This window comes from Salmo salar, chromosome ssa03 (genome assembly GCF_905237065.1).
Source record: "Salmo salar chromosome ssa03, Ssal_v3.1, whole genome shotgun sequence".
Taxonomy (NCBI): Eukaryota; Metazoa; Chordata; class Actinopteri; order Salmoniformes; family Salmonidae; genus Salmo; species Salmo salar.
This window is the reverse complement of record NC_059444.1, coordinates 45,101,647-45,127,143: the sequence shown is the minus strand read 5'-3', so window position 1 is coordinate 45,127,143 and position 25,497 is coordinate 45,101,647. Positions and strand designations below refer to the sequence as shown.

At 42.5% G+C, this 25,497-nt stretch overlaps 2 protein-coding genes across 12 annotated transcripts; one reads left to right on the top strand and one right to left on the bottom strand.

The window, feature by feature from the left end:
* Window positions 1-436: 436 nt before the first annotated feature.
* Window positions 437-9,497, top strand: LOC106600554 (glycine-rich RNA-binding protein). 11 transcript variants are annotated; one of them, XR_001327836.2, is made up of 8 exons: window positions 437-571; window positions 1,287-1,396; window positions 1,499-1,605; window positions 1,849-2,014; window positions 2,162-2,330; window positions 3,075-3,136; window positions 5,767-5,866; window positions 9,102-9,497. XR_001327836.2 is itself a non-coding variant. In XM_014192002.2 (7 exons), the coding sequence occupies exons 2-6, from the start codon at window positions 1,297-1,299 to the stop codon at window positions 3,133-3,135; spliced, it is 555 nt and encodes a 184-aa protein (XP_014047477.1). In that variant the 5' UTR covers window positions 437-571; window positions 1,287-1,296; the 3' UTR covers window position 3,136; window positions 3,675-4,528. The 11 variants fall into 11 exon arrangements, 6 of the variants coding, with proteins under 6 accessions (XP_014047477.1, XP_045570850.1, XP_014047475.1 ...); XR_006769142.1 differs by lacking the exons at window positions 5,767-5,866; window positions 9,102-9,497 and adding an exon at window positions 3,675-4,528 and having other exon boundaries at window positions 1,849-1,966; window positions 3,071-3,136; XR_006769141.1 differs by lacking the exons at window positions 5,767-5,866; window positions 9,102-9,497 and adding an exon at window positions 3,675-4,528 and having other exon boundaries at window positions 1,849-1,978; window positions 3,071-3,136.
* Window positions 9,498-19,819: 10,322 nt separating this feature from the next.
* On the bottom strand, window positions 19,820-24,986 carry LOC106600555 (NADH dehydrogenase [ubiquinone] 1 alpha subcomplex subunit 13). The gene is made up of 5 exons (XM_014192003.2): window positions 24,732-24,986; window positions 23,249-23,327; window positions 23,063-23,134; window positions 20,276-20,345; window positions 19,820-20,077 (listed from the first exon to the last, which is right to left on the bottom strand). Exons 1-5 carry the CDS (start codon window positions 24,823-24,825, stop codon window positions 19,958-19,960), a joined length of 435 nt encoding a protein of 144 aa, XP_014047478.1. The 5' UTR covers window positions 24,826-24,986; the 3' UTR covers window positions 19,820-19,957.
* Window positions 24,987-25,497: the final 511 nt, after the last annotated feature.

The window sequence follows — 25,497 nt, the reverse complement described above, 5'->3', positions numbered from 1 at the left end:
GTCGCCACTGATCAATCTCTTCATCTTTCCAATGTAATATTCCCCCTCAAAAAGGCAAAATAAAGAAGGTGATATAGAGGATCTTAGAGTAGGCAAGACAGAGATTTATATGGCTGAATTTTGTATATTGTCTTCTGTAGGCTAAATCCCCATCACACACATGGAGACAACTAAAAAAGCTTATGTGCTATATGCAGGAAAAGGTCCCATGCTTGCAGAAAAAGTGGACTGTGGGATAGATACATGGACACAATTATCATTATTTGTCTCTTTTCCACTTTAGTACAAATGTTTTGAAAAGTTGCCTAAATAAAACTAGTGTCTGCTTAATTGATAAATAGCAAACTCATTATTATTGAATAGCTGTTATAATTTCATCAATTCGTTTGATCAGGACATTTTCAATAGAAGGTTACCGCCAAAAAGATGTGTCCATATTGAAATAAGACAAGATCCCGCCCCCCATTTTAAATACTTAGCCAGCACTCCTCGCAGAGAGTACGACCTTCCATTTGTTCTGCGACGACGTGCCTCTTCAAGCACCAGCTCTTCGCGTTCGGGCTGTAAAAAGGTGCATTTTATATAAGTTCGTATTTATCTCAATATACTATTTTGTTATTATTCTTTAGGTATTCTAAGTAATAGTTAATGTGTACATTACCAGACTTTATTTATTGTGAATAAACATGGTTGGAATGCGGCTTTAGCTGTTATCTAACATTAGCTATAGTAGCTATTCTTCACACGCAGCAATTTGCCAGTTTACTTAAGCTGTGAACATTTGTACGGGCGAAAGAAACATCTATTAAACACACGGCGGGTGTTTCACTTTCTTGCAAATATATAATTAAATGTATGTACCTACGCTAGTTATGAACTTCATTGTAAAGATTGCTGCATCCGCCTTTAGCCAGTTAGCTTAGCACCAAGTGGCGAAGCAGGCCAACGTGGTGCAAAATGGCGCTTATATTCTTGGCCTGCTTCCACCCCCAACACGCATTTAGCCAGACTCATTTACTGGGCTTAATCTGTTGTCCAAACCTTAACACGTTATGCCAAATAACATTTGAATTTGTTTTTTGCCTGAATTCGGTTAACTATGTACAGCTAGCTAACCACATCACCTTGGTTGGCCTAACGCTAGCTATCTGGCTAATTCTGTGCGCATTGTGTCGGACAATAGCTCCCGCACACGACGTGACTTGCGTTTACAACTCCTAACAAGTATCGTGTACACAATGTAAATAAGTAGCTGCTTTTACTTGATCCGGATTTATCCCTTGCAGACAAAGAATCATGTCCGACGAAGGAAAACTTTTCGTGGGAGGCCTGAGCTTCGACACCACAGAGGAATCTCTGGCAGAAGCTTTCGCCAAGTATGGAAACATCGCAAAAGGTGCGTTCTAGACATATTTATTTTATTTGTTAAGTGCTAGCTGGCTACTTCCAGAAATATTATTCATAACCGAAATGTTTAATTTCCGTTTCTCTCGCACAGTTGATGTCATCAGGGACAAAGAAACGGGAAGGTCTCGTGGATTCGGCTTCGTGAAGTACGATAATGCCGAGGACGCGAAGGACGCATTGGAGGGAATGAACGGCAAGGTATATCGGTATCACTACTTATATTTACCAAGTATTATAATTACTTTTGTTTAAATGAACTTAATGACATAACTGACTAAATAGCTAAGAATACATCGAGGTGTAGCTTAATGAACCATCAATTTATTTCTGGTTTATCATATCGAAGTTAGCCAGGTAACTTATTAATCCGGTTAAGTCATAATCCCATTATGAAAGGTCGCATGTTTATGACCCATGCTGAGTAACTCCTGTCCCTTACAGTCTGTTGATGGCAGAACCATTCGTGTGGATGAAGCCGGCAAGGGTGGCGGTCGCTCAGGAGGCGGAGGCGGCGGTGGATTCAGAGGTTCCAGAGGCGGTGGCGGATATGGTGGTGGAGGTGGCTATGGAGGTGGGAGAGGAAGAGGTGGGCGAGTTTACTCGCGAGGTATGGGCAGGCAATCTGCAAGATGGTGTGCTCCCCATCATCCATTAGCGTTTTGTCTTGCCCTCCCTCTTAGCCGTAGTTACATTTCGGTGTGAGTTTGCTTTAACCGTGAGTTTGTTTTTGAAGTCTTGTGGTGTTTGTTCCCAGGTGGTGGAGGATATGGTGGCGGTGACAGGGGATATGGTGAGAGGAGCTATGGTGGTGGTGGAGACCGCAGCTATGGGGGTGGAGACCGGAGTTACGGGGGTGGCGGTGGATACAGGAGCGGCGGTGGCGGAGGGTACTCTTCTGGTGGCGGAGGATACAGAGACAATAGGTGAGGCGAGACGTCTGATTACACATTTCCTAAATTGGTGTTTGTTGACATTCCCCTCTTACATCCTTTACAATGAACTGTAGTGGTGAACGATTAACTGATGTTATAAATTCCACTTAGCTCAGTTTTTAAGCCCAACGTGCCCCCTTTCCCCCAGTTCTTGATGTCAAGAACTGTGGGACGCTGGGCTGAAGGGAGTTGAGGTTTTCATTAAGCACGTTTTCAGCCTGGTACGGCGTGGTAATTAAATGCAAAGACTGCTCGACTGGGTTCCCCCCCCAGCTCGGCGGAAGGGGTTTAAAAGCAAGGTTTCACACCCGCCAAAAACAAGCACAATGCGTATTTATGGGATCACCTATTGTTGGGGCATAGATATGATAATCACGTCATTGTGTACAGCTCTCTGGATGGATAGGCCTACACTTTCATGCCTGCATGTTAGGTTGGATGCACACATGAGGGGGAGCAGAGACGGGACTATTACTTTAAGTCATCAAACTACGTAATATACACCTGTTATCTTATTTCATAGTAACTTTCTATTGTCGAGGCAATGTGGACCTGCCAAACAATTGAATGTTTGGCTTTGGGATATATATATAAAAAAAACAATTCTGCTAAAGACATTTCATGTTAAATATTTTAAACAGTGATTATTTTTGTAATATTTGTGCTGAAACCGAACTGACCTCAAAGCACTAATGAACAGGGACCTTACCTATATTTTTTCCCTTCCAATGTTAGGGGCCAGGGAGGCTACGGGGATCGCTCTGGAGGTTCCTATAGAGACAGCTACGACAGTTAAGGTATGTGCTAATGTATTTGTTTCTTGCTTCATAGGCCTAGGCTGCGTTAGACCACTTCCTCATTCCAAGGTTCTGGACTTGAATCTTTTACTAGGCTGCTGCTGAATAGTTTAGGATGAGATCTAGTTCTCTTCGGTGTACCTTCCCTCCTACTTTGAAGTCATTCATACCAATCTACAGGATCATACATTTCCTTGATCTTACACCAGCACAGTTTATACAGGAAGATGACACCCCCCCCCTCCTCCTCCCCTCCCTGTAACTATTTGGGACTGTTTAGTGCAAGGCTCTCAACCCTTTTCCTGGAGAGCTACTATCCTGTAAGTTTTTGCTCCAACCCCAATCTAGCACACCTGACTCTAATAATTAGTTAGTTACAACTGGTTGGAGTGAACCTACAGGGGGGTAGCTCTCCAGGAATATTGTTTGGAGAACTCTGGTTTAGTGGGTAACTGGGGATGTTATCAAGCTCTAATGTTCGTGAAACTTGTTTCCTAAACTCAGTGTCTTTACCTGTGTGCCCAATTCTTGTCCTCAGCTGCACACGAGTAAAAATCCACCCCTGATTCAAGATCATCCCTTGGCTGGCTGTATTTAAAAAGCTCCTCAAGAAATTTGTCCACATGTTGACCTGATTTTTGTAGTCCTATTCTGTGTTTAAGTAGCTCGAGCGTCTTTCAATTTAGCCATGAGGTTTGGCCGTTAATTTACAAACCATGTTTAAAAAGTTAATAATCTCTAAAGGATGCATTTCAATTTGCTCTTAATGGCATTTAGTTAAATTGATAAAGCATAATGTCTGACTTGTTGGTGCTGTAAAAACCAAAACGTTGCTTCACATGGCTGTTTGTATATAAACGCCCACTGTTCTTTACATTCTACTCCCTGTCCCTATCAGCACTGACATGTCCATTTAAATCCTTGATATTGGTATTGTGGATATCAATGAGGCTTGTTTACCTTCTTGTTTTCCTTTGTTTTAAACGACAATGTCGACCTACCTCCTGCCAAGTTTTAAACTGAGCGAGAAATAAAATTATTCCTTTGACAACCTTTATCTATACAATTGAGGTTCTTAAAATAGCTGAGGGTCCTGTGTGTTCAGTTTCCAAAAAGAGTGAATTCCTTTCAGACTGGTGAAACTTCATGAGGTTGCAAATTGCAGCATGCTACAGTCTGCTCACGGTATTTTGTTGTTTTGCTCTGCTCAATGCCTGCATTTTAAATGTGCTTGTTATAATGGACTGAACACAAAGATCAACATCAATGTTGTTACTTCTTGCCCAATAATATTCCATCTGGGAACGATTTTGTACTTTCTGTTCTTTGTATCATCAACATTGAAGATTATTTTGGCTTCATGGAGCCTATTAAAACGATTTGTTGAAAATACTTTCTTGTGCCTTGAACATGCTTATGGGGGAATTGGCTGGTTTATTGTCAGTGATCTTAATCGTTAGGTTATCTTCATAGCGTTGGCTTGTTTCCCTTATGTGGGGCTTTAGAGCTAATTTCTATGGTTTAAACTTGAGAAAAAAAGTGAGAACAAGAACTTTGAAATTTTACAGAGATTCATAGGAAGTGACATGGTTCCAGTATTTGTCTGGTCTTTGGCCTATTTAAGTGATGCTTCTCTGGTGGCTTATGTTGCCACTGATGCAAGTGTGGTGTTTGCCTTTTATAAGTGGTTAACAGTGAGTGGGGTACTGGTAAAGTATAATCAATGCACTTTTCCAGTTTCCTCAAAGCAAAATTTCACTCAAGTATTGTTCTCATTTTCTACTGGCTTGCCACCGCAGGGCAAAGCAGTGGTTGGTAAATGGTCATACAATCCTCTAGTTGGAGTCAATGGCAGTTGCCAAATTGGCAGTTCAGTATAACTTGGTATGTTTCAATAGTTTGTCAAACAGTGCTAAGAGACATGCATATGACAATTGAGGGGTACATTTCAGCCCCTATTGGGTTGACTAATCTTCCATGACTTAAGTGGGGCCTAATAGTGGGGAGTAGATGGTGGTGGTCCTGTTAATGCTCCATTGCTCAGCTACAGAAAATGCCTACAAGTCCTTGGAGAATGAAGTGTTGCGCCTACCAACAAGTGCTCGTCAGAAGTGAAAGCTGCTCTCTTGCCTAGTTCATTTGTGGAGAATCGATAGGCCAGTTCACGTGAGGTAAACTCCTTTTGCTCTCCTGCTCACATCCTTCAAACTGAGTTCTCATTTTATTTCCAGAAATATGTTATCCATTGTCCCCCTCAGCTGCAAAGATTGCCACAGTCCAATGTTCCTTGGCCACTTCTGAATTTCAGAACTACTCTTAAATCCACATAGAAAACAACTGCCCCCCCCCCTCTTGAAATGTGCCGTGGCAAAATTACCATTCACCTGGCCTCAGTCCGATTACGTTTGCATCATGTCCATCAGAAATTCTCTGATCACCTCAACTGGCTCAATTGTCCCCTCCTTCAGGCCTGATTTTTGCAACCACTCCCCCCCTCCCTCTTTTATAGTGTGGTTCTAAGCATTGTGTATAAAGTCTGGGTAGATGAACATGTAATGAAACGGTTGCTTGCCAAAGTATTGCTGTTTTTGTGAGCTTCTGTTCTAATCTCATGAATGTCTTTTCGTTAGGATGAATTTACCCTCTGGAGACTTACCTGTCCTGAACTCTCCAGTGTGTCAGATGGTGATGAGCTGGAATTGCAGTTACTGCCGCAGCTAAATTTACCAGGTTTGTGTCTCTTGTTCCCGTAAAGTATTTTTTTGTTTTGTTTAAAGGCCCACGATCGGAAATTCACTTGTCTGTCTTTTCAGTGACAATGCCGTGCTTTACTATTTGATATGTGCTAGTACTTTTGTCTTTATTTTCAGTGCTGGGTTTTATTTGAATGTTCCCACTCACCAGCATGCTTTATTAATCAGAAAGAAACACCTTAAATTCTTTGCGACTAATCCAAACAGCTTTTTGTCGTAGGCGACACTTGGTTGCCTGAGCCATGGAGCAAATTAAAACAGGGGGTAGCGAATATGTTTTTGCCCCTCTTTCTATTATAATTTTTGACCTGAAAGACAAATGGTTTTGCTTCACTATGCGACTCACAGCTTTGGTGCAGCTATACCACATCTATCCTACAATTAACAGGCATCTGCGAAAAAATTCTAGGAATTTGTAACTTTTGTTGTGCTGTTAGATTTGTATTACATACAATGTAGAACTCATGCCTGAGCCATGGCACAAATTAAAATGGGGATTGCAAACTTGTATTTGCACCATTTTACCGGCAGTTGTCCTGACTCTTGTCGTCATTAAAAAATCCCATGGCACTTAAATGTAAAAGTAGGGGTGTTAGCCACGGCCCCAGGGTTAAATTCTTAACCTGCCACCATTCCATCGTTGTAACCTAATCATCTCCCTCATTCCTAATTGGCGTCACTCCTCACCTCCATCTGATAACTGTGGTGGGCGTTCTGGCACAATGGTTGCCGTGCATTGGTGGATGAGGTGAGTTTCCCCCTTACTATGTGAAGTGCTTTCTGATTACCTCAGTTGGTAGAAAAGTACAATATTAATCCAATCTATTATTAATACTTATGGAAGATGCAAAACATTTGGAAATAACAATAAATAGATGGCAAAGTCAAAGATATTGGTTTCCATCTGTTGCAAAGTTTCCCTATTATGATTGACAAATCCAGCTCCAGAACCAGCCTAATCTCCACTACCCAGAAGGGAAATTCGTGCGAAAGTTTAATTTTGTGTTTGTCTGGGGAATGCCGTTAACAGTTGATTAACCGTTGTGTGAAGGAAGCTTAGGCTCCTCTTTCGTGAAAGGATACTCAAGGCCAAACCCCTTCCTTCTGCAAGTTTCAACTGTTTATCATGGGCAAAAAGGTCATTTCTGTTCATGACTTAAAATATAGACAATTTTGACTGGTTGTGGAAACTTCATCTGCACACAGGCTTGAAAATCACCACACCCGTTTAAGCACCGCCTTCGCCCAGTCCTGATTCGTCCAAATAATCAATGACAAACCACATTGCTGCTGCTTGTAATCACAATTCTACATAAGGCTTGACAGATTCTCGCGGTTTAATCTGTCCCGTGAGATTAGAAACAGCCTAGCCAATCGTAATACGGTGTGGGGAGAAATTAAAGGTCAACAATTAAGGTTAACAAGATGGCTAGCTGTGGTTAGCATGCTAGCTAGCCGTACTAGCTACATATCCATTGAATTGACAACAAATATTCTATAATCAAAGAAAATGCGTGTTGTCCCACCAAATGGATTTGTTGCGGATGAATATCAGTGCATGATGACGTAATGCGCACAATGTACTTTTTTGCTCAAGTGTTCATGTACCCATATCGCATTTTCAACTCTACCAATTTAGTTTTGTTACAAACTGTTGCGTTAAATAGCAAATGTGCCCCCTCTGGTCTTGGCACCTGCACTCTAGCCAACTGCTAGCAGATACAGTGCAGGTAGGCTGTGAGGATTGGCTAGTCTACGTTATGAGATTATTATGGATAAGAGCGAGAATATATTTATTTGTTAAAGTCAAGCATAATTTCACCAGAGTAAGATGCTCTGTATTTATAGGAAAGCAGCATCAAGCTCATTACTGCTCATTTTCACCACCCTGTGAAGTTAACTTCATCTGTAGCCTAATAAACTGCATGGTTTGAGTCGTAGTGGGAGGACCACACACCATATCATCATGTGACTCTTACTTATGCCAAATATTAATATAATGGTTAAGTTTCCACTGCCTTTTCCTGCATAATACATTTTACTGACAGAGCCCACCATGTCATACAAACAGATTGTCGGAATTTATAAAATTACACCGACATTTTTCCTTCACAGCTGTCATGATTTTTGACTTGACTCTCATAACTGGCTTGAAATGTGGTTGACAGCCTAGCCAATAGGTTCCCCGTTTGATGTTTCTCAAATGGGTATCTTCAGTCAGTATCTCGTGTGACCACCATTTGCTTCCATAATAGGCAACAGAGTTGATCAGGCTGCTGCTATTAAATTCTCTCGCAACAGGTCTAGTGGACAAAACTGCATATTTTAGTGGCCTTTTATTGTCCCCAGCACAATGTGCATGCATCTGTGTAATGATCATGTTTAATCCACTTCTTGATATGCCACCTGTCAGGTGGATGGATTTTCTTGGCAAAGGAGAAAGGCTCACTAACAGGCATATAAACCAATTTGTGCACAACATTTGAGAAGCTTTTTGTATGTATGGGATCTCTTATTTTAGCTTATGGGACCAACACTACATGTTGCATTTTATTGTTCAGTGTATTAGTGGCCTGCGTCATTCTTCGGGGGTGGAACCTAAACAAGCATTTCCGCTCTAAGGCAGGAATTGTCTACGGTTGACATTGCCTTCTGGTGGAAGCTAGGGTGAATTGTATCCACTGAATACAAGTGTTCCCCTCCCCCACAACCTCGTTGGAGACTCACTTTTTAGTCTTCTGCTTTTGGTTTTGTCTAACAGCTGAACATATAATTTTTTTGTTATTGAAAAGATGCAGCAATTTAGCTGGTACAATGATTCTTTACGCTTGCTTGCTTTTGTCACAAACTGAAATTAGGCTAATGTAGGATTTTGGTTACCAGGAAATGGCAGTGATATCTTTTGAACGCTTGCTCGAAATGCCCATGCCTCTGAGTGACTGATTGAAGAGGGGGATGGTGCGGCCTTCCAATTTGATAACAAGAGACAGACCCGCTTTGGTTGTGAAATCAGAGGGCTCCACAGTTAAAGGCAATTATTCATTAGAATGTAAAAGTATTGAAACATATTACTGCAGATATTAAGGACTTTTTTTTAAATGTCAATGCAAAAAATATTACGTTGAGCCTTTAAGTGTATCCGTTAAGCCGCCACTTCTAATACTCTGACAATACATTGATTATAATTGGTTTCTTTCATTCCTTGGTCTCAGGTCCAGTGTATGGAGTTGATGTGAGTGTGTGCAGAAGTGGAGTCTACACCAGGCCAGAAATCTGCATTAGTCTGAAGATTTTTGTGTAAATGTTTTTAAATAAAAACCCAACGAATGATCATTAACAATTAAGGTCCTACAAGCTGCCCCTTATTTAGGAATCTGCCGTTAGCGAAAATCACCTATACTGATTTGTTACAGAATAAACAAATGCGCTTCTGTTTTAATTTGAGTTTCAACATTTCACAGCTCAGTTGTGTTGCATGTGTTCATGGCTCTTGAAACATGTTGGAGCATGTGTTCAACTAGTAGTTTTTATGTGATGTGTTTGTACATGATGTATTGTGAATTCAAGAATCTTCAATAAAGGTGCAAATCATTAAGTGCCCAATCCCATATTGCTTACCTATCCAATTATTTCTCAAAGGAAATAGATGATGGGGTCAAACCTCTTGAGTCTTTCAATTAGACATTGAATTAATGTTCAGTTAAAACCCCTGAAAGACAGCAAGCAATGTTTGGTTATCCCAGCTCAGACAGTGTGCTGCAGTACTCTAGAGCATTTATCATAGGGCAAGGTGCGTCCCACCCAGTGCATCATTTGTAAATTGGGAGGCGAGCCCGAAAGGGGGGTGACCTAGGGAGCTCTAAGGTACCGGAACGCATGAAAGAAATCGCGTATAGAGCGTTGCATGCATTATCGCTTTTGCGTACTGGTATAAAGAGGTGCTTGCAGAAGTTGCACACATGGGGAACATCTTTGATTTCACACAATTCAGATGACGAGAATATTTTAATACCTCACAAATGATCGAAATGACAGGCTACTTTGACACTGACAATCTGAGATCAATGAAAACAGCCTTGTCTTGAATCAATCAATAGCCTAGGTCTGTGGAGACACACATTGTACAATATGAGCAAATGATAACCCTAAAAACCTTTCCAGTTTCACTGACAGCCAATGCGCTCTTGCCTAAAGCTTCTCATTTTACTTTGTAAAACAGTTCTCTTCACTCAGGTCTATTTGGAAGTTGATTACTTGGCCTACAGACAGATTCGTCTTCTCTTTTCCCACAATTGTATTTGAAATGTCATGAAAGGCCTGATTTGGTTGACAGTAATTATAACTTTGGCAAATGTAATTCAATTATCAGAGGTGCTGCGGCACCTCCAGCACCCTTCCCACGGCTATCATTTTCCTTACAGAATCAAGTGCAACGCTAGAGAGAAATGTCATTGTAGTTCTGTGGTAGATACAGGTGCACTTCTCTCTGGCCACACGTTGGTCTATATAGGCTACAATGTTGCGCTGCGCAAACCATGGGCCAGCCCAACACAAATCAATTCTTAGAATATAAGGCACAGTTTTTTTTTTTTTTAGGGGGCAGCCAGAACAATTACAGAAAAGCAATTTAATGAACTGATTGCTTTATTTTTACATTGCAAACAGTGAAAATGTCTCATGTCAGGAAAGGTACCGGATCCTGGCAAATGGGTTCCTGAACGAAACGGTCCAAAACAGAGATGAACAGGATCTGGCTCACATTAAGCACTGGTCTCACCAGGTAATGTGTCCCACTGAAACTGACAGCACACTTCTTTGGTGCCATGAGGGAGATAAGCACTGTCGGGTTTATACAGTCGACATTGGCCTCGTCCCCCTGAAATCACACAAATTAGAGAATCAAATACAACGGGTGTAGACCTTACCGTGAAAGGCTGACTTACAAGTCCTTAACCAACAATGCAGTTCAAGAAAGAGTTAAGATAAACTAAAGTGAAGGGAAAATTACACTATAAATACATTTTTATTAATTGTTCAGCAGTCTTATGGCTTGGGCGTAGAGGCTGTTAAAGAGCCTTTTAGTCCTAGACTTGGCCGTGCGGTAGCAGAGAGAACAGTATGACTTGGGTGACTGGAGTCTCTTGGGTGACTGGACAATTTTTGGGGCCTTACACCGCTTAGTATATAGGTCCTGAATGTCAGGAAGCTTGGCCCCAGTGATGTACTGGGCCATACGCACTACCCTCTGTAGTGCCTTATGGTCGGATGCCGAGCAGTTGCCATACCAGGCGGTGATGCAACCGGTCAGGATGCTCTCGATGGTGCAGCTGTAAAACCTTTTGAGGATCAAGGGACCCATGTTAAATGTTTTCTGTCTCCTAAGGGGGAAAAGGTGTTGTAGTGCCATCTTCACAAAGGTCTTGGTGTGTTTGGACCGTGATAGTTTGTTGGTGATGTGGACACCAAGGAACTTGAAACTCTTGACCCGCTCCACTACAGCCCCATCGATGTTAATGGGGGTCTGTTCGGCCCTCCTTTTCCTATAGTCCACAATCAGCTCCTTTGTCTTGCTCATATTAGGGAGAGGTTGTCGTCCTTGCACCACACTGCCAGGTCTCTAACCTCCTCTCTATATGCTGTCTCATTGTTCTCGGTGATCAGGCCTACCACTGTTGTGTCGTCAGCAAACTTAATGATGGTGTTGGAGTCGTGTTTGGCCACACAGTTGTGGGTTAACAGGGAATACAGAAGGGGACTAAGTACACACCACTGAGGGTCCCCAGTGTTGAGGATCAGCGTGGCAGATGTGTTGTTGCCTACACTTACCACCTGTGGGTGGCCCGTCAGGATGTCCAGGATCCAGTTGCCGAGGGAGGTGTTTAGTTCCAGGATCCTTAGCTTAGTGATGCGCTTTGTGGGCACTATGGTGTTGAACACCGAGCTGTAGTCAATGAACAGCATTCTCACATAGGTGTTCCTTTTGTCCAGGTGGGAAAGGGCAGAGTGGAGTGGGATTGGGTCATCTGTGGATCTGTTGGGGCGGTATGCGAATTGGAGTTAGTCTAGGGTTTCCGGCATGATGGTGTTGATGTGAGCCATGACCAGCCTTTCAAAGCGCTTCATGGCTACAGACGTGAGTGCTATGGGTCGGTAATTATTTAGGCAGGTTACCTTCGCTTTCTTGGGCACAGGGACATGGTGGTCTGTTTGAAACATGTAGGTCGTTCGGAACAGCTGGTGCTCTCATGCATGCTTCAGTGTTGCTTGCCTCAAAGCGAGCATAAAAGGCATTTAGCTCATCTGGTAGGCTCGCGTCACTTGGCAGCTCTCGCGGCTGGGTTTCCCTTTGTAGTCTGTTTTTCAAGCCCTGCAACATCTGACAAGCGTCAGAGCCGGTGTAGTAGGATTCAAAATTTTGTATTGACGCTTTGCCTGTTTGATGGTTTGTCTGAGGGCATAGCGGGATTTCTTATAAGCATCCGGATTAGTGTCCCGCTCCTTGAAAGCGGCAGCTCTAGCCTTTAGCTTTTGCTAATGTTGCCTGTAATCCATGGCTTCTGGTTGGGAAATGTACGTACGGTCACTGTGAGGACGACGTTCGGATGCACTTATTGATGTAGCTGGTGACCAAGGTGGTATACTCATGGATGAATCCCGGAGCATATTCCAATGTGTGCTAGCAAAACAGTCCTGTAGCGTAGCTTTCGCGTCAACTGACCACTTCCGTATTGAGCGAGTCACTGGTACTTCCTGCTTTAGTTTTTGCTTGTAAGCAGGAATCAGGATGATAGAATTCTGGTCAGATTTGCCAAATGGAGGGTGAGGGAGAGCTTTGTATGCGTCTCTGTGTGTGGAGTAAAGGTGATCTAGAGTTTTCTTCCCTCTGGTTGCACGTGACATGCTGGTAGAAATGAGGTTAAGCGGATTTAAGTTTGCCTGCATTAAAGTCCACTGGCCACTAGGAGCACCGCTTCTGGATGAACATTTTCTTGTTTTCTTATGGCCTTATACAGCTCAATGAGTGCGGTCTTAGTGCCAGCATCGGTTTGTGGTGGTAAATAGACGGCTACGAATAATATAGATGAGAACTCTCTTGGTAGATAGTGTGGTCTACAGCTTATCATGAGGTATTCTACCTCAGGGGAGCAATACCTCGAGATTTCTTTAATATTAGACATTGCGCACAGCAGTTATTGACAAATAGACACACACCCCTGCCCCTCATTTTACCAGACATAGCTGCTCTGTCCTGCCGATGCATGGAGAAGCCAGCCAGCTCTATATTATCCGTGTCGTCATTCAGCCACATCTCAGTGAAACATAAGATATTACAGTATTTAATGTCCCGTTGGTAGGATAGTCTTAATCATATATCGTCCAATTTGTTTTCCAATGATTGCACGTTGGCCAATAATACGGAGGGAAGTGGTGGTTTACCTACTCATCGGAAAATTCTTACAAGGCACCCCGGCCCCTCCTCCCCCCTTTCCTCATGCTGATGACAGGGATTTGGGCCTGGTCTCGGGAAGCAGTAGATCCTTCACGTCGGACTCATTAAAGAAAGAATCTCTGTCCTGTTCGAGGTGAGTAATCACTGTTCTGATGCCCAGGAGCTCTTTTCAGTCATAAGAGCCGGTAGCAGCAACATTATGTACAAAATGAGTTACAAACAATGCGAAAAAACAAACAAAATAGCACAGTTGGTTAGAAGCCCGTAAAACGGCAGCCATCCCCTCCGGCGCCATTATCCAACAATATCATATGTCTTATCTTATACTGTACTGGCAGTAAAATAACACATTACGGCATCATCAGTCCAACCCTATCAAATAACACTAACCTTGGATAGGTTTTTAGCCCCTGGTAATCCTGCAGGTGCATATCATATCAAGCATTTTATTATTGATGCTTTCATCCAAGTGTGTGTATACGTTGTGGTCACATGAGGGGATGTCCACGCTGGCGATGGGGATGCCTCTGTGTCTGAGGGAGAGCAAGATGCTGCTGTAGGACTGAACCTTGGTTAGCATTCATTGATTCATAGTAGTTCCCTTACCTCTGCGGGGAGAAATGAGAGGAAAGGGATGTCAGTTCTCTCACACGGCTGTAAAGTCCCGGTGCAGGGCAAGAATCGAGCGTTTAGGGTAGCACACCGTGGGTATATAGTCCTGACACAAAGACAGATAAGTGGAGAAGAAGAGGGACTTGGTGTCAAGGAAGTACCTTTTAGTTAGTTCAGAAAAACACTCCACTGGCAGGTTACTCACAAACATGCGTAAGCGCAGGCCAGACCAATACAGCCGTTCTGACTGGGACCACAGATCACCAAGACTGTAGGATGCCTCTTCAGGGAAATCAGGGGGAAGGCCTGTACATGAGAATTTAATTCCCTAGTTCAAAACTACCCTAAGAAGGGAGAGCACAGACCTTGTTGATAGCGATGGCACAGGCATGGCCCCAGATCTCCATCAGCTGCTGCGGTCCAAAGGGATACTCTCCCAGCAACTCTGCTGCCTCCTCATTACTGACATCAGGAGGAATAGTTGGAGAAATAGAGATCACTTAAAAGTGTCCTTTAGGGGGTAAAACTCTAGAGGAGGGTGTTACAGTAAATCAAATCAAATTTTATTTGTCACATGCACCAAATTCAGTGTAAGTGAAATGCTTACTTACAAGCCCTTAACCAACAGTGCACTTTTAAGAAAAATACCTAAATAAAAGTAACAAATAATTAACAGCAGTAAAATAACAATAACGAGGCTATATAGAGGGTACCGGTAGAGTCGGTGTGCGGGGGCACCGGTTAGTCGAGGTAAATGTACATGTAGGTAGAGTTAAAGTGACTATGCATAGACTATAAACAGAGAGTAGCAGCAGTGTAAAAGAGGGGTCTGGGTAGCCCTTTGATTAGCTGTTCAGGAGTCTTATGGCTTGGGGGTAGAAGCTGTTAAGAAGACTTTTGGACCTAGACGTGGCGCTCTGGTACCGCTTGCCGTGTGGTAGCAGAGAGAACAGTTTTTAGGGCCTTCCTCTGACACCTGGTATAGAGGTCCTGGATGGCAGGAAGCTTGGCCCCAGTGATGTACTGGGCAGTATGCACTACCCTCTGCTGTCTAATCAATGGCCACTGTGTGAGATCAGGAAGCAAGGAGCTGAACTTTCAGTGCATCCTACTCTAATACACAGCTCTATTAACAGCATATACAATGAGTGTACAAAACATTATGAACAATTTCCTAATATTGAGTTGCACCCCCTTCTGCCCTTAGAACAGCATCAATTTGTTGGGGCATGGACTGCAAGGTATCGAAAGCGTCCCACAGGGATGTTGGCCCATGTTGACTCCAATGCTTCCCACAGTTGTGTCAAGTTGGCTGGATGTCCTTTGGGTGGTGGACCATTCTTGATACACAAGGGAAACTGTTGATCGTGAAAAACCCAGCAGTGTTGCAGTTCTTGACACACTCAAACCAGTACGCCTGGCACCTACTACCATACCCCGTTCAAAGGCACTTAAGTATTTTTTCTTACCCATTCACCCTCTGAATGGCACACATAGACACTCCATGTCTCAAGGCTTTAAAATCCTTCTTTAACATGTCTCCTCCCCTTCATCTACAGCAGGGAAACATTATTTCAAACCTTGCTTACATTTGTATATGATCTCCCTATTATGCATGGAAATACTTGGAAACAGATTTCCGCTTGGGAACAGCTGAATTCCTGGCGTTCAATTTTTTATATCCAACATTGAAAGAAACCAAAAAACTTTGGGGAGCTCAGAAAACATGGGGGCAAAATAAAACCACCAGCAGGCAGCCAGTTGGGGAACCCTGATCTATACTGATTGAAGTGGATTTAACAGGTGACATCAATAAGGGATTATAGCTTTCACCTGGATAGTCTATGTCATGGAAAGAGCAAGTGTCCTTAACGTTTTGTATACTCAGTGTATATCCATTATGAATGAGTGATGCTGGAGGGTGTCTAGCACTGCCTCTTTGCCCCAGATTGGAAACTGGTGGTGGGTAGGGGAAATGAGGGGAGTGTGGCATGTAGGGCTGGAGTGCTGCAACTGGTTTCTCTAAATCTTTTCTTCATCTGATGCACTACATTTGCTCTTTTATGGGATTTAGAGGATTGGTTAGGAATTCTATGAGGAAATATTTTAAACACTACTAAATTTCAATTAGATTGATGGTCTGATTTAAAAGAGAACATCTAAAAGCAGGTAAAGACCTCCCAACCCCTCTACTAATCCCTATGGGGCCACAGTAATCCTCAAATGTCACATAGCGGGATTATTCATAACATACGATCAATCTGACACCGGTCTGTCACAATTTCTACAAGAATATTTACATCAATACTTGTAACAGTAATGTGAGAATTTTGAGAGAATGACAGCAAATCATATGTGGAAACACTAATTTTCAGCCTTCTGGAAGGAGAGAGAACTTCCTCAAACACTACACATGAAAAAACATGATCCATTGACAAGAATGCCTTAAGAGTAGCTACATGAGTGAGACGGTGTTCAGTCTCACCTGAGAGGCTTTCTGGGCATTTCCTCCAGGTCATCTTCAGAATCTGTCACAAATTGGTATTTTTGTTTGTCTCGTCTCTCAAACTCACAGTGATGCACACCTCCTGTGTGAGTGATGCCCTTTCAGGACTCAATATGGGTGAATCTGATTCGTTCAAAGTAAACATCTCAATCTAACTAAGCTAAAGTAAAGGGTAACACACCACTGGAATGCAAAGCAGCTGGGAGGGGTATATGGGTGTGTGCCAGATGCAGGGACCTAGTAACCAATTTTCAAGCTCCCACCGATGAACTGGACATAAAAATCAAAGCATTGAGGCCTCTCACTCCATCTGCACACATAATGAAGCAGTGTTTCCAACAGAAGGTGTCATCCAGAGACAGCAAGAGGCTGAAAGGAATAAGGAAAGGGCAAGTCTCTTCATCTGTCACAGTTTTTCTTTCAGTGTTTGATTTGATTTGGATCTATTTTAGTCCCCATTTGGACTAATCTTCCAAGAGTCCTTAAATATTAAAATACAATTTATATACGAACACAATTTCACATATAACACACTATTACAAACATACATAATATACATTTACATTTACATTACATTTAAGTCATTTAGCAGACGCTCTTATCCAGAGCGACTTACAAATTGGTGCATTCACCTTATGATATCCAGTGGAACAACCACTTTACAATAGTGCATCTAAATCTTTTAGAAGGATTACTTTATCCTATCCTAGGTATTCCTTAAAGAGGTGGGGTTTCAGGTGTCTCCGGAAGGTGGTGACTGACTCCGCTATCCTGGCGTCGTGAGGGAGCTTGTTCCACCATTGGGGTGCCAGAGCAGCGAACAGTTTTGACTGGGCTGAGCGGGAACTGTGCTTCCTCAGAGGTAGGGGGGCCAGCAGGCCAGAGGTGGATGAACGCAGTGCCCTTGTTTGGGTGTAGGGCCTGATCAGAGCCTGAAGGTATGGAGGTGCCGTTCCCTTCACAGCTCCGTAGGCAATCACCATGGTCTTGTAGCGGATGCGAGCTTCAACTGGAAGCCAGTGGAGAAAGCGGAGGAGCGGGGTGACGTGAGAGAACTTGGGAAGGTTGAACACCAGACGGGCTGCGGCGTTCTGGATGAGTTGTAGGGGTTTAATGGCACAGGCAGGGAGCCCAGCCAACAGCGAGTTGCAGTAATCCAGACGGGAGATGACAAGTGCCTGGATTAGGACCTGCGCCGCTTCCTGTGTGAGGCAGGGTCGTACTCTGCGAATGTTGTAGAGCATGAACCTACAGGATCGGGTCACCGCCTTGATGTTAGTGGAGAATGACAGGGTGTTGTCCAGGATCACGCCAAGGTTCTTAGCACTCTGGGAGGAGGACACAAGGGAGTTGTCAACCGTAATGGCGAGATCATGGAACGGGCAGTCCTTCCCCGGGAGGAAGAGCAGCTCCGTCTTGCCGAGGTTTAGCTTGAGCTGGTGATCTGTCATCCACACTGATATGTCTGACAGACATGCAGAGATGCGATTCGCCGCCTGGTTATCAGAAGGGGGAAAGGAGAAGATTAATTGTGTGTCGTCTGCATAGCAATGATAGGAGAGACCATGTGAAGATATGACAGAGCCAAGTGACTTGGTGTATAGCGAGAATAGGAGAGGGCCTAGAACAGAGCCCTGGGGGACACCAGTGGTGAGAGCGCATGGTGCGGAGACAGATTCTCGCCACGCCACCTGGTAGGAGCGACCTGTCAGGTAGGACGCAATCCAAGCGTGGGCCGCGCCGGAGATGCCCAACTCGGAGAGGGTGGAGAGGAGGATCTGATGGTTCATATACTAACGTAATAAACCAATAAGTAATCAATCTAAAAAATATGAATTCTTCATCTACTGTAATCCCACAACATTTCTGTGTATTATATTTAAATTGTTTTAAAATAATGTTTAAATTTATATATTGAAAGGTTTCTGATTTGCTCAGTTAATTTATTCAATTTCTTTATTGCTCTAAATCGAAATGTTCTTTTGCCTATTTCTCTTTTCTGTCTGGGTAACGCATAGATGGTGGACAATCTATTCCTAGTATTTACGGAATGTCTGTCTCTTACCAACTGATTACCGTTGTGAATAGAACTTGGCCGTTTTAAATGATGTATATTATGAAATAAAATAAGCATGTTTTGAACATAGTCTGGGTGTAGTGACAAGTGTTGGCCCCCTTTGTTGAATGGGACAAAATAATTGCTGAAGACATTACCACTGAATCAGGATCCACGTTTCTTGCCCCAAACCTTTTTTGGGGGACATCTACCTGCAGTGAAGCCGCTCAACATTTACATTACATTCAGTCATCTAACAGACACTCTCATCCAGAGCAACCCACAGGAGCAACCAGGGTCAAGCGCCCCACCCAAGGGCACGTCGACAGATCTCCAGCCAAGTCAAATTGGGGACACGAACCAGCGACCTATCGGCCACCGGCCCAAGCTCCCAACCACCAGGCCAACCATTCAAGATTCCCCCACAGTTCCCCGAGAGCTGCCCCTCAACCGCCCGAAAAACCTTCCCTTCCACAGCTGTCAACATACTGATCCTCAAATGAAACTGGTATACTTTCCTATTTATGCTATTTTTGTTTTATATTGGGCAGATAGACTAGTTCCCTACCTCTTGCCCCAATCTTAACCATAACAGAATAATAAATAACATGCACAACTGACTTAAGATCAGACATGTTGGCCTGTTTGTACTGGATTTTGGTTGCAAATAGAGAAGTAATGTGTAGTTGACAGACACAGTTCTCCACATGACAGAGGCATGTCTGTTCTACACAACACATTTCTATCATGCGGCTGGGCATTCTTTTATATAGAGCACTCCTGAATAGGCTTGGTGATGGTCCTTGCCTCCACTGACCGCTGCACAGTCAGGCTTCCTGTTGTAACAGGTGCCAGCACAATGAAGAGCAATTTAACCTGACTGCATCTCACTGAATAGCAGGCTAAAAGGAAAACAACTTTATTTGGTTGAAATTCCCCAACAAGGCTCAAAGGAGTCTGAAGAGTAGCCTGTTTGGCACCGCTCAACAGAATCACTCTGTCCATGAGGGCTGGAAGGCTGTGTTCGGGGCTGCACAGACAGCCATTGTTAATAAAGGCAATCCACATTGCATTGACAACATGTTTGCCTATTCTATTGCATATTGTTATAAGGGAAGAATTCAGGCTTGTGCTTTGAAAATGTGCTTACATGTTGGGTAGACTACACACTTTCACTAACCTGGAGGTAAAAAAAAAAAAGCAGGAACTCGATGACATAACCATGTAGGCCTGGCTGAAGAATAGAATACATTCAAGATCCTGTAATATTCCTTCAGTAATTAAAATAAACAAAACCGACAGAAAATGGTGTACAGAAAATATCACTTTAATATAGAACATTTACAAGCTGTGTGGAGTTGTGGACTCCGGTCAAAAGGGTACTGGCTGTGGCTGGTATGGTAGCTGAGGTGTACTGGAGTGACACAGTTGGACTGGGGGGCGCCTACACGTACCACAGGAAGCCAAAGCGCTTGTGGAGAAGCTCTTCATGGGGTCGAAGGTTAAACAGCTCCTCTGTGAGGGGGGCCACCCAGCGATCTGTGTGGAAGACATTCTCGCCCACCTAGACGGAAACAAATAGGAGCTTAGTATTCATCATCACCGTAGAATAAGCAGCATTGCAGAGTTATTTCCTTTTCTTGCTTCCATTTTAGTGCATATTCTAGAACATTTTGAACTACCATTTGCTGCTTCATGACAATTGACAAATAAAACAGATGTTTGTCTGTCTAGACTGAAATAGAATCAAGCTTCTCTTTACCTTCCAGCCTGGGACATCTTTCATTACAACTGCTTCCTCCTCCAGATTCTCCCTCAGCATCCGTAGTTGCCTAGAGAAAAAAATAAAATAAATGAGCTAAATTCAGAGCTCCTAAAACAGATAATTCATGGGCAGTAACTAGGTTTCCATTCAATTGACGACAGATGTTCATGTGAATATTCTAAATTCTGCATGAAGAAAATATTCACATTTTCCCAACAGTGTTGTTTCCATTAAACTGACTTACTGCGGATCAAAAATAAATAAATTGCGTGATGTAGTCCACAAAAAAAAGTACTTTTCCCACTTACATTTTTTATGTAACGAATAAAATGCTCAATGTGCTTCCCTCGCATTTTTATCTGTACTGATAATTTTGTCACAAACACTTAAATAGTAAATGTGCCTACTCCGGTCTTGTATTAACTACTGATAGACCTATCACAGAGCTAGTTATACTGTATTAACTACTGATAGACCTATCACAGAGCTAGTTATACTAGTTGTAGCTCTAGTCAATAGCTCGCAGATAAACTGCAGGTATGTGCAGGTAGGCTAGTCTACATGATGACATTATTACAGTGCCTTGAAAAAGTATTCATCCCCCTTGGCGGTTTTCCTATTTTGTTGCATTACAACCTGTAATTTAAATGTATTTTTATTTGGATTTCATGTAATGGACATACACAAAATAGTCCAAATTGCTGAAGTGAAAAAAATAACTTGTTTCAAATAATAAAAAATAAAAATGTAAAACTGAAAATTGGTGCGTCCATATGTATTCACCCCTTTGCTATGAAGCCCCTAAATAAGATCTGGTGCAACCAATTACCTTCAGAAGTTACATAATTAGTTAAATAAAGTCCACTTGTGTGCAATCTAAGCGTCACATAATCTCAGTATATATACACACCTGTTCTGAAAGGCCCCAGAGTCTGCAACACCACTAAGCAAGGTGCATCACCAAGCAAGCAGCACCATGAAGACCAAGGAGCTCTCCAAACAGGTCAGGGACAAAGTTGTGGAGTACAGATCAGGGTTGGGTTATAAAAAAATATCAGAAACTTTGAACATCCCACGAAGCACCATTAAATCCGTTATTAAAAAATGGAAAGAATATGGCACCTCAACAAACCTGCCAAGAGGGCCGCCCACCAAAACTCAGACCAGGCAAGGAGGACATTGTTGCCTCTCTGAATAAAGAGACCAAAGATAACCCTATAGGAGCTGCAAAGCTCCACAGCAGAATTAGAGTATCTGTCTATAAAACCACTTTAAGCCGTACACTCCATAGAGCTGGGCTTTACTGAAGAGTGGCCAGAAAAAAGCCATTGCTTAAAGAAAAAAATAAGCAAACATGTTTGGTGTTTCCCAAAAGGAAACACTCCCCAAACATATGGAAGAAGGCACTCTGGTCAGATGAGACTAAAATTGAGCTTTTTGGCCATCAAGGAAAACGTTGTGTCTGGTGCAAACCCAACACCCCCATCCTGCTGTGGGGATGTTTTTCCATCGGCAGAGACTGGGAAACTGAATTGAAGGAATGATAGATGGCACAAAATACAGGGACATTCTTGAAGGACACCTGTTTCAGTCTTCCAGAGATTTGAGACTGGGGCGGAGGTTCACCTTCCAGCAGGACAATGACCCTAAGCATACAGCTAAAGCAACACTTGAGTGGTTTAAGGGGCAACATTTAAATGTATTGGAATGGCCTAGTCAAAGCCCAACCTCAATCCAATTGAGAATCTGTGGTATGACTTAAAGATTGCTGTACACCAGCAGAACCCATCCAACTTGAAGGAGCTGGAGCAGTTTTGCCTTGAAGAATGGGTAAAAATCCCAGTGGTTAGATGTGCCAAGCTTATAGAGACATACCCAAAGAGACTTGCAGCTGTAATTGCTGCAAAAGGTGGCTCTACCAAGTAATGACTTTGGGGGGGTGAATAGTTATGCATGCTCAAGTTCTGTTTGTCTTGTTTCACAATAAACAATATTTTTGCATCTTCAGTGGTAGGCATGTTGTGTAAATCAAATGATACAACAACCCCCCCCCCCCCAAAAAAAATCAATTTTAATTCCAGGTTGTAAGGCAACAAAATAGGGAAAATGCCAAGGGGGGGTGAATACTTTCGGAAGCCACTGTATGTATTAAATATATTTATATTTTTCCCAAACGGTAGTCAAACATCGACCATCATGTCACCAGAATAAAACCCTTGATATTTATTGGAAAGGAGCATCAAGCTCATAACCATGCACTTTCACCACCCTGTGAAGTTCATCGTAACTTATTTCATCGGTAGCCTAAACGGCATGGTTTCCCCGAGTCGTAAAAGATAGGCTACTTACTCAGGTTTGATCACTAGTTTCTCCTTTCATCTGTGGTGCTGCTTTCCTGTGCTAGTCTACAAGTGCAGCTCTAATAATGGGCTGCTTAATTATCTACAGTAATGTATTACACATTGCTCATAACGTTTAACAAAGATAGGCTACTTACTAACTCAGGTTTGATCACTAGTTCCTCCTTTCATCTGTGGCGCTGCTTCCCTGTGCTAGTCTACAAGTGCTGCACTATCATATCAGCTGCTTAATTAGCCATATGTACTATAAGCCAAATAGCTGGACAGACTGTAATAATATTACTTAATTAGGAAAAAGAATGCTTTACTTCACTCCCTACAGTAATCTGATTATGTAATGTGTTACCCCCAACACTGTTCATTGGCAAAATTGGCACATCACCTTTACCCCTGTTGAAGTAGCCTTTGACTCTCTCCCTCTTACCTCCGGTCCTGCTCTGCTTGCAGCAAAGGCAGAAGAGCTATCCTCGCTTCCAGCTCCTCAATCTGCAACCGCCTACAACACACCAGCAGAACATAACATAAGGACATTGACCAACAATAACTCATCACAATGATCTGAATTGGTACAATGAATCAGTGACATTAACTGGATTATGGAAATTCTTGCCTCCTCTCCCTGTTCCATTTGAAGAGTCTCCAATAACCGAAACACATGACACCAACTCCAATGGTGAGCATGCTATACCCTGAAAATAAGAATGTATATTAATTGTCAGCCATTTATTTCAGCAAGATAAGAATCACCACAACCAATTTGACCACTAATGCAAGTTACTAATCAGGTTTCCATCCAACCTTTATGCGAGTAAAGTACATATCGGATAAAAAAAAAAAAAATGTCAACAGGCCTTTTGTTGTAATGTTTGAGGCACTCAAATATCACATTAATACATATTAGACATGGCAAAATGTGTAGAATTTAAGAAAATTAGCTTTAAAGCTGCAATATGTAACTTTTTGGGTGACCTGACCAAATTCACACAGAAATGTGAGTTATAGATGTTACTCACATTGAAAGCAAGTCTAAGGAGCCGTAGATATATTTTATGTGTGCTATTTCTATGCTTCCCATGCTTAAGATTCATTTTTTCCTATTTTACTTTGTTTTGTACACCAGCTTCAAACAGCTGAAAATCTAATATTTTTGGTTATGGAAAACATATTTCACATCGGTTTATATTGTACAATGATTCTCTACACTATACTTACTAGTTTTGTCACAAACTTAAATTAGGCAAACTGTCATGAACAGTGTTTGTGCTCATAGAAATAGACGGATGGGGCACAAGATGTTCCCCAATGCTGGAAGGGGGGCCTGAGTGAAACGGTTTGCGAATACCTGATGTAGGCTATCCTACCTGCATTGTATCTGCGAGCTGTTGGCTACAGCGCATATGCCAATATACCAGAGTGGGCACACTCACCATTTAAAATTCGATGGAAACTCATTTTACTTCTATTGTTTTATTCGGTATATGGGAATTTAACCGCAAAATGTATGTTTTATGTGCACTACTTCATCATGCAAATACTTTTATCCGCAACAAGTCAATTTGATGGAAACGCATCTCTGATGGGAAAATGCACACTGTTTTTATGATGAGTTTTGAAATTTCGCATAAAAGTCTTTCGCCAATTGGATGGACACCTAGCTACTAGTGTTTTGTTGTTAGATCTGTTACATTGAACTTGGACTGATCTGTTAATCGTTTACATTACTGCGCCATGCATGGCATACATTCTAATAAAGCCAACACAACCCTAATTTTCAAACGACTAACATGGGGTAACATGTACAAGATGTTTCACTGATTAGACCTCACCATAAAGGTAGGCAACTGATTCGTTTGTCAGCTAAGCTAGCAAGCTAAACGAACCAACTATAGTTGGTAGCAACTACACTTCGCTACATCGGTTTCCATATTAATAAAGTACAATAGTGGGATAATAAACATGGTAACAACTATTTAATGTGTAGAATAAATAGCTAAAATATTAAACTTGTTAGCCACTAGCATTGGCGTAATTGTTTGACTGTAAAATGACCTACTCAGAACTTCGCCCATTCCAACTGTAACTAGTATACTGACCAGAAAGGCCCCGTTTCGGGAGGTTTCTCTTATAATCGACAGGTCCATAACCTCCCGGAGGAGGCATGTCCTGCTTCACCTTGGACGCCGCCATCTTCCACTCCTTCCCTTCTCCAAAACAGACCGGAGAGGTTTTCACTCCGTGGTATACAGCTACGACCGGAAGTGACTTTTTCGTAGAAGGTTACTCCTCGATCACACCCACAATGTATTGCGTTTACGAACACCAGAAGTACATCCGTTTGCCTTTCAGTGTTGCGTTGCAGAGGCAGTTGCAGTGCGGTCTGTTCTGTGTGGCGCATACGTTGGATTTATTGAACGTATACATCAAATTGTACGCAAACTGCTTGACAGAAAGGGTAGCAGAAGGTGAATGTTGAACTTCTGTTACACTCATATTAATCTACTTCTAGTCTAGCGCGACAAACCACAGGAGAATGGGCTCCTTCGCACCCGGACAAGCAAAAGTGTCATGGAAAGTAAAGTCCTGAAAAATAATACTATGACTGGCAGAATCAACAATTTAATGACACATTGCCACTAAATGGAAGGGTTCAAATTACTTCGTCTTTTTATTGGTACTTCTTGGAGCTGGGAAACATTAAACCAAACAAATTGGACAATCAGTTTCCATGAAGGGATGGGAGGGTTACGTTTGACAGTGAAGAGCCCAAGCTAACCTAAGTAACAGGGTGGCTGCTGGCGGTCAGTGTTGTGTAGTGGTTCTGTGGCCCAACTTCAGTTCTTGCGCTAGGTGTCATGTTTT

Bases quoted from the DNA above. Each gene is read 5' to 3' on its own strand.
- LOC106600554 (XM_014191997.2), top strand. From the start codon at position 1,297: ATGTCCGACGAAGGAAAACTTTTCGTGGGAGGCCTGAGCTTCGACACC. The intron at 2,015-2,161 runs GTATGGGCAGGC...GTTTGTTCCCAG, and splicing joins TGGGCGAGTTTACTCGCGAG to GTGGTGGAGGATATGGTGGC. The intron at 2,331-3,074 runs GTGAGGCGAGAC...TTCCAATGTTAG, and splicing joins GGAGGATACAGAGACAATAG to GGGCCAGGGAGGCTACGGGG.
- LOC106600555 (XM_014192003.2), bottom strand. From the start codon at position 24,825: ATGGCGGCGTCCAAGGTGAAGCAGGACATGCCTCCTCCGGGAGGTTAT. The intron at 23,135-23,248 runs GCAAGAATTTCC...GGTGTGTTGTAG, and splicing joins AAATGGAACAGGGAGAGGAG to GCGGTTGCAGATTGAGGAGC. The intron at 20,346-23,062 runs GTAAGAGGGAGA...TTTTTTCTCTAG, and splicing joins CAAGCAGAGCAGGACCGGAG to GCAACTACGGATGCTGAGGG.